General features: G+C 39.7%; 1 protein-coding gene across 1 annotated transcript in view; it reads right to left on the minus strand.

Annotated features, from left to right (window-relative positions):
* Positions 1-14,877, minus strand: part of ADCY8 (adenylate cyclase 8) — a 145,874-nt gene that overhangs the window by 57,777 nt on the left and 73,220 nt on the right. The window contains 1 exon segment of the mRNA XM_068396186.1: positions 2,834-2,992. Coding sequence (XP_068252287.1) covers positions 2,834-2,992 — 159 coding nt within the window.

The following is a 14,877-nucleotide window of genomic DNA, read 5'->3' on the forward strand; positions in this document are numbered from 1 at the left end:
ATCTCAACAATTTTTTTAACCTGTTTCAGCTTCCCTCTGAAGTCAATACAAGTTTTGTACAACTTTCACTGTCTGAATTCATGCTGTTATAATGTCCACAGAGATTAGTACTCTTTTGTAGTCAAGTGTCAATAAAATTTACAATAAAAAGCAGTAAAAATATTTCTCAAATATAAGCAACTTTTGGCCTGGACTTTAAAACCAGAGCAAATGACCTCTCAGAAAGACAATGCATTTCGTAGTTCTTAGAAACCCAAATAGGCTAAATTGATTTAAGTAAAGTACTAATTAAAAAAAAAAAAAAAAGAAAAAGAAAAAAGAAAAAAAAAGGAAAAAAAGAAGAAAGTAAAAGAAAGTAATACATTAGTTGCCACGGTGACTATCTTTGTGCTGAGTTTCAACTAATATAATTTGAGAAGATTGCATTATAAAGCCCTGAAATACAGATTTTATAATGGAAATGATAACAGCTTTAACTACAGTGTAGAGCTGGCTATTGATGTAATACCCTTAAATGGATCAAATATTAATAAATAGTTGGTAGATTAAAAATATTTTCTGGTTTCACCTTTTGTACACCTTGCTTAAAAAAACCTTGAAATGTATAGTTGAGAGACATTTGTTGAATTTTATACAAACACAGTAAATCAGGAACCTGAGTATTGAAGTCAAAAAGTATAGCCTGTCTTACTGTTGAAAACTTATCAAGCCCAAAGATTTAGACGATATCTGTCATTGATACATCCTGGAAAATGAATTATTAACTGGGTTTTGTGCCAATTAAATACCATAGATTAATGCCTAGATACACCAGCTGAAGACTATTAGAAGATGGGGTCCTGGCAGAGGAGTGTCTCTGAAATAACACTGTAGGATATTACATGGTTTCCTTCTCAGGTGCTGTGGACACATTTTTCCTCTCAGAAAAACAGAAATTATTACTTTTTCTCAGTGCTCCCGAGTGCCTCCTTCCCCAACAGCTGGGCTGCCTGCTTATGCTCCTTTACTTGGGGTCAGTCTGTCCCTGCATCACCTTTGCTCAGGTGCTTATGAGTTCTCAGGGTGACATGCAACAGGCGATGGGAAGAGCTGAGCCACTTCTCTCTTGCCCCCAAACTGGGTGGAGGGATCCTCCCTCTGCTGCGCGCTCAGGAAAGGGCTGTGGTTCATCTCTGCTCTTGTTTCACACTGTGGGAGCAGCACCATTCATAACCCCAGGGAACCTTTTCTGACAGAGCAGAGGAAAGCAGTGCAGCTCTGGGAATGGGAACGATCTCGGTGTTGTGGCAAGCAGGGGGATTTGAATGCTGGCGGCAGGGAGAAGTGAGGAGAGGCTGAAATGAACTTAACTGCTCTATTAAATCTGCTCTGCACACAAGGAAAGCCTGATGTAAATCACTGTTTTGAGGGACTCAGTGAACTGCTGTCATGTACAGGCTTTGTCCTGTTGGCAAAATGATATATAGGAGTAGAAATCACTCTGCTCTGATAGACTGCAACCTAGCCAGGCATTTTATCAGTGACAGCAAGGTAGTGTATTCTCTGGGTTATTCATTAATAGCTGTGCTACTTGCACACATTAACAGCAATAAACTAGACTTTTTGCAGGTGCGGATGGTGAAACAGGTGATTAATTTGCTCATGTTAACAAAGCAGCATGTGACCTTGCTTAGTCATCTGGGGCTGTCATGTGGGATAAGCAGAAGGGAAAGACAATTTTTTCTGCAGTTTAGGCATTGGTGATGTATGCAAAGTACAGAAGCTGTTTTCAGAAATGTTTCATTTTCTGCTGATTCTAAGAATATATATTAGTATAAAGGTCTGCTATGGGGAACGGTGGAAGGGGTCTACATTTGCAAATACAGTATAAAGTAAATATCTTTCTAACTTCCTGGGAACACGACAGCTCTGACAGATCCCGATATGTGTGTAGGGAGTACAGCACATGACTCAGATTTGATGACTTAAAACCTCTCTCACTCAAGATGACAGCATCACTTAGACTTTTTCTGCATAAAGATGTCCGCTGCTGTTGCTTCTATGTTCCATTGCCAAAATTGAATTTTTGTAGGGGATCTTTTGCTACATCTTTTATCAGTGGAAGGTGGAACTGAAAGATTCTTGCAACCACTAGTCTTGCTTCAAAATTAGGATTTGCAACTTCCAAACTGCTGTGAGATATGGGCCATGTCAGGCAGAAATAACATTCTATCTTCCAGATGAATCAGCCACTTCAGAAAAAGAAAAACTAGGCAGCTCATTGTAATATCATATATTTTCACATATAGTCAGGCTGACATAAATGTCTCAAAACATCTACTAAAGCATCAAATTATTTAAAAGACTTCCTAGAGAACCTGATGTCCATAACACCTTGTTATTAACGTAACAACCTATGAACACAAAATTTTTCCCCACACTTCGTACATTGTGAAATAAAATAAATTACAGCCTTGTGCCTCACAACAGTATTTGAATGCAAAGGATGAGAGAATGAAGCCTGGAAAAACTCTGGAATGGTCAACACTTAACAGGGAAACTTGGGCTACCTCTGAGTATGATACGGGCTGAATGCAACCACTGACCTTTTTCAGGAAATCATAGCTAGCAAAGAAAAAGAAGTATTTTTGTCTTATCCAATGCCTCTGCAAGGTGAGCATTTCTACCCTTTTTCTGACTATAGCCTCACAAATCCTTGCCAACCACAAAATAACAACAACAACAAAAAAGTCATAGTTGATGAAATAACGTAAGACAGTTAATCTATTGGCAAGGTTAACAGTGTACTGTATCAACAATGTTTTCTGACTGTGGAACAAACACGTTGCCTTACCCAGGAATTCCACCTGACTCGAGTTTGTTTGCGATATCCACGTCCCATGACCAGACATCAAACTGCCACTTCCGCAGGCCCAGCACTCCACACAGAACCGATCCCGAATGTATCCCTATTCTCATGTCAATGTCATGCTTCGTTCTTGATCTAACATATCTGTTAAACAAAACAAAAAAAAAAGAGTAGAGAAAAGATGAGACTCATGAAAGTATATGCCATGGTTTTTCATATCTTTTAGAAAAGGGTACAATGCAAAATGCAATGTCATTTGCTATAAAGAACCACTTAGTCTGTAAAATGAAGAGATAACTTTCTAGGTAGCAAAGTACAGGTAGTGATAAAATGACTTTAAAAGCCAGATTATCATTAAGTGCTTAATTGAACACATGCTTCAGTGGCATATGTTATTATTTCTGTCAGACAGAAAGAGAAAGATAGGGAGAGAAAAAAAAATCTGAGTGAAGTGTCTGGTCTTATTGGGTCTTTTAGCTTGTAATTATAAAAGAGCATTCAACAACATTACAGAATCACAGAATCACAGAATGTTAGGGATTGGAAGGGACCTCGAAAGATCATCTAGTCCAATCCCCCTGCCGGAGCAGGATTGCCTAGACCATATCACACAGGAACGCGTCCAGGCGGGTTTGGAATGTCTCCAGAGAAGGAGACTCCACAACCTCTCTGGGCAGCCTGTTCCAGTGTTCGGTCACCCTCACTGTAAAGAAGTTTTTCCTCATATTTACGTGGAACCTCCTGTGTTCCAGCTTGCACCCATTGCCCCTTGTCCTGTCAAGGGATGTCACTGAGAAGAGCCTGGCTCCATCCTCATGACACTTGCCCTTTACATATTTATAAACATTAATGAGGTCACCCCTCAGTCTCCTCTTCTCTAAGCTAAAGAGACCCCGCTCCCTCAGCCTCTCCTCATAAGGGACATGTTCCACCCCCTTAATCATCTTCGTGACTCTGTGCTGGACTCTCTCTAGCAGTTCCCTGTCCTTCTTGAACTGAGGGGCCCAGAACTGGACACAATATTCCAGATGCGGCCTCACCAGGGCACAGTAGAGGGGGAGGAGAACCTCTCTTGACCTGCTAACCACACCCCTTCTAATCCACCCCAGGATGCCATTGGCCTTCTTGGCCACAAGGGCACACTGCTGGCTCATTGTCATCCTGTTGTCCACTAGGACCCCCAGGTCCCTTTCCCCTACGCTGCTCTCCAACAGGTCTGCCCCCAAGTTGTACTGGTACATGGCGTTGTTTTGCCCAGATGCAGGACTCTACACTTGCCCTTGTTATATTTCATTAAATTTCTCCCCGCCCAACTCTCCAGCCTGTCCAGGTCTCTCTGAATGGCTGTGCAGCCTTCCGTTGTGTCAGCCACTCCTCCCAGTTTTGTGTCATCAGCGAACTTGCTCACAGTGCACTCTATTCCCTCATCCAAGTCATTAATGAATATATTGAATAGTACTGGTCCCAGTACCGACCCTTGAGGGACTCCGCTAGACACAGGCCTCCAACTGGACTCTGTCCCATTGACCACCACTCTCTGGCTTCTTTCCTTCAGCCAATTCACAATCCACCTCACTACCCGATCATCCAGACCACACTTCCTCAGTTTAGCTGCGAGGATGCTGTGGGAGACCGTGTCAAACGTTTTACTGAAATCAAGATAGACCACATCCACAGCTTTACCATCATCTATCCACCGGCTTACGTCCTCATAAAAGGCTATCAAGTTGGTTAAGCATGACTTCCCGTTGGTGAAGCCATGCTGAGTGCCCCTAATGATCCCCCTATCCTTGATGTGCCTAGAGACAGCACCAAGAACAAGTTGTTCCATCACCTTTCCGGGGATGGAGGTGAGGCTGACCGGTCTATAGTTCCCCGGGTCCTCCTTCTTGCCCTTTTTGAAGACTGGAGTGACATTCGCTTTCCTCCAGTCCTCAGGCACCTCTCCCGTTGCCCATGACTTAGCAAAGATGATGGAGAGTGGCCTAGCAATGACTTGCGCCAGCTCCCTCAGCACCCGCGGGTGCATCCCATCAGGGCCCATGGATTTATGGACGTCCAGATTGCTTAATTCGTCCCTGACCCAGCCCTCATCAACCAAGACAGATTCCTCCTCTATCCTGACTTCTTCTGGGGCCTCAGGTGTCTGGGGCTCCTCAGGACAGCCTCCAACAGTATAGACAGAGGCAAAGAAGGCATTCAGTAAGTCCGCCTTCTTTTTATCCTCTGTCTCCAGGGCCCCCACCTCATTCATCAGTGGGCCTACATTGCCTCTAGTGTTGGCTTTACCTGCAATGTCTTTGAAGAAGCCCTTTCTGTTGTCCTTGACCTCTCTTGCAAGGTTTAATTCCAAGGAGGCCTTAGCTTTCCTAGTTGCCTCCCTACATCCTCTGACAACAGACTTATATTCCTCCCAAGTGGCCAGCCCCTCCTTCCATCATCTGTACACCCTCTTCTTCCACTTGAGTTTGCCCAGCAGTTCCCTGTTTAACCATGCAGGTCTCCTGATACCCTTCCTTGACTTCCTACCTGTTGGGATGCTCTAATCTTGAGCTCGGAAGAAGCAGTCCTTGAATGCTAACCAACTATCTTGGGCCCCCTTACCTTCTAGTACCCTGTCCCATGGGATTTCCCCTAGCAATTGCTTGAAAAGGCCAAAGTTGATTACAAAAACTATTATCATCAAAACTGCATATACTTTTATATTCTATTGTACTTTTTTGAACAATTTTCAATATTTCAAAAATGTTACTTTATTGACTGAAATTTTCCAGAGTTACTCTTTGTTCAAAGGTGAATTATTTTCAGTAGATTTGGCCAGAACACCTTTTGCTCTGTTATGATAACGATGTGATTCTAAAATCAGTTTCTTCCGTTCTGTCTGATGGCAAAGACCATTTCACCTCTTCAAAAGTAAACACATGTGGGCATATTTATTAACAGTCTCAAAAAAGGAATTTGTCCCGGCACTGTTTTCAATTAATATGTTTATTGGTTGTAAAGGGAATTTTACTGTGTTAAAATAGTATCTTCCTCTTCTGATACAAGACAATGTATATCGTTCATAGCCACAGGCACCTTAGTAGTGTCTGAAACACAAGACTGCCTCTTCCAAATCAGTATTGAGATACTCCAGCACATCACCGTGGGAAGCTCACAACTGAAATAATTGAGCTGTATCCATTGAGATGACAAAGAGAGCACTTTTCCAGTTCTGCCTGTATGACAACAATTATTTGCACCAGAAATACTATTAGAGCTAGTGTTCATTAATATTTGAACAGCATACTCAGGGTAGGAAAAGCGCTTTGCTACTGTTGGTCTACAAACAAGGCCGCTGTTTCTCTGTAAAGAGTCGCAGTTCTACGGTCACTGAAGTCAATAGCAGCACAGCAAGATCACACAACAGAGCAGGCAAAGAATAAACAGATTTATTTCACAACTTAGAAGCTAGCTACTGTTGCCTCAGATACCTCAGTCATGACCTTGACAGACACTCTCTAGAGGAGAAGAGGGTAAATTGCTCACTGCATTCAATACTTGACCTTTCATTGTTGCAATGGGGCATCAATTCAGTTTGTGGGGGAAAAAAATAAAAAAAAAATAAGAATTGCAACATGGAGAGAAACTAGTCATATAAAAATGTGATGAATTGAAAATAAGCAATTCATCTTTATTTCCCTTTCCTGCATATTCCAAAACCTTGGAGAAAAGCATGCATATGATATGTCCCAGTGCAGTTTGCCTACTACAGACCATCTGTTCATCATATCAGGAAGCTAACATATTTCAGATACCTAAAAGAAAGAGATTTAGAAAAACTTAATCATAAAATAATAAAAGACAAGCTTTGGGAAGGGATTTGTCTGTGTTCTGACACTCTGGGTCTATAGTTTTTGTCTACAAATTCTTTATTGTTTTGCAAGCAAGAGGGCTTGAAATATCAAAATTAAACAAACAAACATCTGTCTCTGGAATATGGGACTTGGAAACAACTCCTCCACACTGAAGCAGTGGCTTAAATGTTGTAGGAACAGCTAAGAGAATTGAGTGGATTATAATTTGCAATGTGTTTTGAAGAATTTTCATAGATATGCTACAAAAATATCTAACACTCATAACTCTCAGAGGAATTATCATACAACTCCCCACATGATTGTTTCCCTAGTTTGCCTTTTTCTTTTGTTCAGGCTAAGATAATTATTTCTCATTTTATGTCTGATTTCCTTATCTTGAAATAAAAGGCTAATTGGATCCAGAGGAATAATTGAGCAAAAAGCTTTTCATTGAAAAATGCACACAATAAGAGGACTTTAAGTTTAATACAATGGTCTAATAGCATATATTTATGTAATCTCTCTACATATATATATATACACATGCTATTAGATCAATTTAGATTTTAAGTATTATAGTATTTAGTTACAAATAAATATTAGTATTTAACACTGGACAGATGCTAGAATTGGACAATTGTCAATGGGATGAAATTGAACAATTCCAAATGCCGGATTCTGCACTTAAGACAGACTAATGCTGGGTACAAGTATAAATTAGGAGAGAGGTGGCTGGAGAGCAGCCCTGCAGAAAGGATCTGGGGGTGCTGGTTGATAGCAGACCCAATACGGGTCAGCAGTGTGCCCTAGCAGCCAAGAAGGCAAACCACATCCTGGGGTGCATCAAACACAGTATAACCAGCCGGTCAAAAGAGGTGATTATCCTCCTATATTCAGTGTCGGTGCGGCCTCAACTTGAGTACTATGTGCAGTTCTGGGCCCTACAATCTAAGAAGGATGTGAAGGTCCTTGAATGCATCCAGAGGAGGGCAACAAAGCTGGTGGTAGGGCTGGAAGGCATGTCCTATGAGGAGTGGCTAAGGGCTCTGGGTTTGCCTAGTTTGGAGAAAAGGAGGCTGAGGGACCACCTCATTGCTCTCTACAGCTTCCTGAGAAGGGGAAGTGGGGAGGGAGGTGCTGATGTCTTCTCCCTGGTATACAGTGTCAGGATGTGTGGGAATCGTTTACAGCTGCGTCACAGGAGGTTCAGACTTGGCATTAGGAAGCATTTCTTTACCAAGAGGGTGGGAAAACACTGGAACAGGCTTCCTAGAGAGGGGGCTGATGTCCCAAACCTGTCAGTGGTTTAAGAGGCATTTGGACAATGCCCTTAATAACATGCTTTAACTTGGTCAGCCCTGAATTGGTCAGAAAGTTGGACTAGATGATCTTTGTAGGTCCCTTCCAAATGAAATTATTCTATTCTATTCTATTCTATTCTATTCTATTCTATTCTATCCTGTTCTATTAATTTTAAATACTATAAATTATAGTCTTGTATTTGTACCCTGTATGGGAACTAACACACACAGGTCTCATTGGAGAGACCAGGTACAAATGATGGTGCAACTGAGCAATGCATCTCTCTCTTCACTAAGGATTGCTGGACTTTAACATTTCCTTTGTCATAAAAATGTGACGATGGCCTGAAAAGGCTTTGGCATCCTCAATCAGCCACATGGGGCTTCTACATTTATTCAAAACTTCAGGTAGCTGCACTGTCCACACCCCCTCCTGCATGACACTGTAGACTTTAATGAAGGTCCTATCCTCCTTGCCTTATCTTTTGTCTTTCACAACATCCCAGCAACTTCTTCCTGTGTGCTGCTCAGGTGATATTTGATCTCAGCTCTTCACCTGCAGCCAATGTGGATTTGGCTACCTGCCTGCATCTTTTGACTGAGGGCTGTTCTGGATTTGTCTGCTGTGGTGCTGGTGCACCTGCAGGGCCCCCATCTTCACATTCTCCTCTTACTTGCCCTTCACAGCAATGTGCTCTTATGTTGATAAGTAGGAAACTAATTGCATGAGGGCACCTGATTGAATCGAGCCACAGGCAGTCTGAGATATTTTTAAACAGTCTCTGTCCAGAACGTGAATCAAAGCATAACAGCGATCTGGTCCTGCTCCCATTGCTTTATTGTTTGCAACACAACACTGAGAGTAAAGCTGCTGAGAACCTGTTTGTGGAGACTTTAGTTTTCACCAAACTTGTTGTAATGCTTTAAATTGAATAAAGAAGAGAAGGTATGGTTGAAAAGTGAGGTGATTGATTAGCCTGTAAAAAAACATGGAATTATTATTTTTTAAAAAAATTTGGAGTGATGTGAGGTGAAAGAGATCTCTGAATTATGTAGAGAAGGGGACTTCACCATGGTCAAATCCATCTCTCTAATAACCAGACTACCACATACTTTAAGAGGTCTTGTTTATATACTGCTATAGGAAAAAAGAAATTAAAAACTTTGAAACCCTGGATCATCTTCATCAATAGGGGTAGTTCTCATTTATTTAGAAAAAAACTTCTCATAAATAATAGCATGTACTAGATACCAAAAAAAAAGTGTTCATTCTGCATAAGCTCAGGTGTTCCACATCTTTTAGTTATTCTGTTTCTTAAATTTATTCAACTATCAATGAAACTACTAATTAAAAAAAAGTATTTGCTTCATCTGTTTCACAGGCTCTCTGCAAATACTTTCACAAAGCACATGCATGAAGCTACATTATTGATGATCTATAAAGCAGCTCTGTTTACCTCACAAGCTGTCTGATACCTTATCCAGGATGAAGCAACTGTGACTGATGCTATTCATGCCATATCTCATTTCAGTCGAGTCAGTCATAAAAATTTCATTGATTTTAATTGGATCTTGACGTTTCCTTCTGGCCAGCATTCTTTTATGGGTATTTGATTTTTGTGCTGTTAATCAGAGGCTTTCCTATTTGCATGTAGAAGGTGAGCCAAAAGTCAGAAATCTGCTTTTCAGCCTTTTCTGTAGCTGCCAAAAATCTGAATGCCCTGGAATTCACACCTTGCAGATTCAGACAGTGACACACCGGCTGCATCTGTGCTGTCCAGTTTAACTCTGCAAGGCTCTGTCTATGCTTTAAAACAGCCTCAGAATTTTTTTTTCTGACCATCTAGATCTCTTGTAACTTATTCCCAGGTTCAGGAGTTCACTTGTGTCAAAGACCATCTCAGTAGGTAATTTGGATGCAACTGCCTGGTTTTGGAAGCAAAAAGAGTTAAGAGGAATGAAGTTGGCCAGTCTGTGCCACCTTTTCTTAGTTACAGCTGACATTCCCTGGGGCTATTTTATTTACACATAGCCACTATCATCCTCATGCAGATGTAATAAGAAAGTCTGTGCATTGTGTTTGAAGTAAATAAGGGTCATAGCTGATCCTGCTTTGAGAAGAAGTTTGGACTAGTGACCTCCTGATGCCCCCTCCAACCAGAACTGTCCTATGATCCTAAGGTTCAATTACACAGAAAATTTTTTGGTTGTACTCAACAGATTTGTGGAATTTTCCTAAATGAACTCAACTGCTTTTTGGTGCTGACATGAGAGGGGAGTAGGTGAACTGAGGTAAGTGCTCTTTTGGTGTGATTCTGGGAACTACGCAATGCTTGCGAATGAGCCATCTGTTATTTTTAAACAGCTAAGTAACAGGGTGCCCTAAACTACTGAACAGTTTGAAGAATACAGCTCAGGTACTATGACTCACAGGATATAACACTTTGTAGATGGACTTTACACAGCACTGAATTTACAATTTAAGGTAGATATTATCCCAAGAAGGCAGTTGAAAATAGCTCCAGGGTGAGTTTACCTTGGAATTAGAGCTAGATTCCATTGTCAGCAGAAACTATTATCTGGAGAAGTTTCATATCATCAGGCTTATCATTAATATAACTGACTTGCTCTGAGTGCAGACGGATACTATAGCAACACGGACAGAGTAAAACCACTGCTGTATTCCTGTTTCTTGTGTCTATCTGCTCTGGGAGGCAGGAAACTAATACAGCACAAGGGACTACAAACAATATTATCAGAAGTCTGCTTTTTCATTTGAAAACTATGTTATAAAAAACTATATAATTACATATACTCCTGTGCCATCTTGCTGATATAACTTTGATTGTATTTGATGGCACACTCAAAGAAAAGAGGTCTCAGAGGTACACAAACCTATTAATCTCTACCCAGTTCAATTCTTGTAGTCACATTACAGCAAAAACAGGGAAAGATACAGTGTCCTGACACTCTATTCATTCACAGTCAGTGGCTGAAATGGACACATGGAGGTGACGACGTGATCAAGTCCCAGTGTGAAACCAGTGTATTCACAGAGTGAATACACTCTGTGACCTGTCTGAAAAGTACTGGCTGAACTTGTGAATATTTTGCAATGCCCCTTTCCACCACCATACAGAAATGAAGGTAAACAATAGTTTTTGGTTTTGTGAAGCATTATTCTGCCTTCTGTGAATCAGGACAGATAACAGCATAGGCTGAGCCCTGTACACTACACAAGAAATAATATGTGGAAGGAATCCAGAACTGGATCAATTATATAATTAAATAATGATTTATTAATTGTGGAATATGAAAGCAATTCTTGTCTCTTTCACTGACTAAGTAACATCTTTAACAAGCATTGATCTTTTCAACACCTTTTTTTCAAGTTCTTTTTTTAATACCTGACAGATGATGTTAAATGCATTTTTTCCTGTGGAAGATAGAAAACCTGCCAGGTCAGTCACTGAGATAATCTAAAATAGTCGTGGTGTTTTGGGTTTTGTTTTTTTGTTTGTTTGTTTGTTTTTTCTTTTTGGTTTGGTTTTCTTTTTTTTTTCTCTCTCATGAACTGATGTTAATATTAGTAGTTAATTACAGACTTTTAATGAAGACAAACTGTTATCTAATTTCTGGAATTTAGCTTACATTGCATGCTGGGACTATTTTTTCTGTCACAATAATTACTCTTTCAGCTAGTATTTTAGTGGGAAATAACCCAAGAGACGAAACCACTCAGAACTCCTTGACTTACCAAACAAAAATACCAGCATAAAGGTTTGTTTGGATTTCCACTGTGACATGGACTGTTGTTGGATTTCCATTATTATACAATGTGAGTGAGACCTTAAGGAGCTGAACCTCACACAATCTCCTCCCCCCTCTCTCCCCAGTCACAGGGATTTTATGAATAAGGACATTTGAGAAGGTGGTGGTGAAAGCAGCAGCCTTTAACCCCTTGAGGCAGCTCGTGCCACTCACATTGCCACTGTGTCCAGAGCTGAAGAGCAGAAGGGACAGTTACATCATCCACCTTGATACCCTGTGCCCCACAGGCTGGTACATTTTACCCATATGTGCTTGTTTGTATTCCAGTAACTTGTGCCTGATGGAAGTATTTACTCTAGGAAGAAATTCAGTTTTGATTTGAAAACACTGAGGGACAGAAAAGCCATCACTTCTCTTAGTAACACTATTGCCCATTTTTAAATCTAGTGTTTTCTGCCCATAAAATTTTTTATGTGCTGCTACCAAATAACTTCTCAATCCTTTTTTCACTCAGCTAAGCAGATCAAACTTCTCAATTCTCTTATTTTAAAGGCACTTCTGCTTCAGAAATTGTGTGGCTTTTCCCTGCAATCTTATAAAAATGTTTAACAAGCTTTTTAAAATGAGGCCACCATATCAAGATTCTTTATTCTTACATCAATCTTGACATTGTCAGACTATGCTCTATAATTGACACTTTGGAAGCACTCTCTCCTCTTCTCTATGATTATTTCCTTCTACTCTCTTCACAGTCCTTCCTCAACTTCCACTTTCTTTCATGCTTCCTCTCCTTTCTCCTATACCTGACTTTTCCACTGACTTTCCTCACTATGCTTTATGTAGCTATTCCTCTCCTCACAGCCTAACCCGAAGAATGGAAAACCCCAATGAACAAGCACACTAATCTTTTTCTGAAGCATAATATGATATTTAGAAATTATTTTAGTTCAGAATAACTTTTATGTTCTGTACCTTTCTTGTTTTTTTATACCAATTTTAATATATTTGAGGAAGTGACTGTCTCACCAAACATTTCATTGTTAGGTCTTAATCTCGTGTTCCATATTTTACTGTCAGCAAATAGATATCCCCATCTTGAATTTTATCACATATCCCATCCATAATGCCATCCATCTGGCACTCCAACGCAGCTTTGGAATTTCACTAATGCGCAGTGAAAATGCCGATGGCTGCTTTCTTCTTAGAAATCTTTCCCATCCTATATAGACTTAAAGATAAAGATAAGATGGCTGCTCTTTTTTTGTGTGTGAGAGCAGTTGCAGATTTCGTTTCCCTGAGTGTCATCTCTGACGCCCATTAGAATCAGTACCTGATTGCTCTCCACAATCTAGGAGCTTAAATCCCAGTTATAGGTGGGATGTTGTAGCATAAAGACTGGGTTTTGTTTTAATATCTAATTCTTAAGCTAGGCTGAGTACTTGAGATAAAATATAGCTAAGATTTAAAAGCTAAGATGTAGTTCTGCAAGAGGGAGAAGAATCAGCTGTTCATGTGGGCTTTACAAGTAGTGAAATTTTTGGAAATTTCCTGTAAACATTCTCTGATTTGCTAGAAGGCTTTGAGTTTGTCTATATGACTTCAATGTAATTGTGAAGTCTGAATGATGTTTTCTCATATGTTCGATCATGTCCCTATTATTTTGGACATACAAAATATTTATTTTGTGATATCTTCAGATGAAGATAAATTTTATAATCATCAAAATGTCATTTCTAGCAAATTTTAGATCTGATCAAATTCTGCAGTGACCAATATAATAGAAACATACATTTTCTAAAGAAAGGATTTTTTTCATTTTAACTGTGAGACATATTTACCAATTGAAGTTATAATTAATAAACTGTAGATAACCCCAAATTATCTCAGAAATGTGAACTGAAGTACTTGTAATATCTCATGGAAGGATTGGTCCTCCGTGTGAACTATATGAGCACGCATCAAGATAAGTGACATAAGGCTCCTATAACCTGAACAGAAAAGCCTGGGGAAAAAATCATGCTCATTGATAGGCCAGTAATTCAGGTACTGAGATTATAAAATAAATTGGAGGCAATCTGAACTGAATTAGCCTGGGATGACCAAAGTCCTAATGGACTTTGGTTTCTCAGCTCCCACTGAATATAACTATTTAAAATACTAAAAGGGTACCAGGGTGTTAGGGTCTTCCACATGTGTAAAGAGATTCAGACAGATTTACTATCTTAGAAGAAAAATGCCTTACAATGGGTTTGCTGCAGATGGTATTACCAAGCAAATGCAAATGATTTGGTGTGAGTCTCCGAGAATTTTTAACAATGTTGATAGATTTTTTTCATCTCTGTGTTCTCTAATTCATGTTTCACTTTCACTGTGGGGATTCCAGAAGCAAAATATTGATTACTTTGTGCATCATTTAGTCTGTGATAATTGAATCCGACCTTCTTAGAGATCATTGTTGCATAATCATTATTCAGTTACATTTTCCACTAATTAATTTTTGTCAAATTCTTTCTCTATTATGATCTCAGTAATGTAGCTGCAGTATGCATTAACTGTCTGATGTATGTAATGAGACACACTCAGATTAAAGGAGGAAAGCATTCTGGAAAAGCAGCAGACAAAGAGATTGAACAGCAAAATATCCATGGAAAGAGGAGAGTGCTCAGGTTAGGCAACCCTGTTTTAGGGAAGACAGCAACAGAAGAACAACATTGATATAGAGAATAAAAATATGGAGAAAACCTCTCTTGGAGCATTAGATGTTGGCCACTGCCACAGTATATCATTGGACAAGCTCTATACAGAGACTGCTGAAACACTGTTATTATTAATCCTGATTGCATCAAAATACAATAATCTATCAGCAACACAACTATATTTACATGATGGGAACACATGCCTTAATTAAAACACTTCCAGCCCTTGTGGACTTAAGCACCAATCTAATTTAACAAGTAAAATTTGCTCATCTGGCAAATCTTAGTGCTTATGAGTTTGTCTATGAGCTAGTTTCCAAGCTAAAGTATTGCCACAGCTGTCTATTTAGTGTTTATATTGTTCTTTTTGTTTTATTAAAGGGATTATTGGAAGCAGTTCAGTCTCCTCCTCATCAACCTCCTCT

The sequence above is a fragment of the Nyctibius grandis genome, chromosome 3, assembly GCF_013368605.1.
Source record: "Nyctibius grandis isolate bNycGra1 chromosome 3, bNycGra1.pri, whole genome shotgun sequence".
In the NCBI taxonomy this organism is placed as follows: Eukaryota; Metazoa; Chordata; class Aves; order Nyctibiiformes; family Nyctibiidae; genus Nyctibius; species Nyctibius grandis.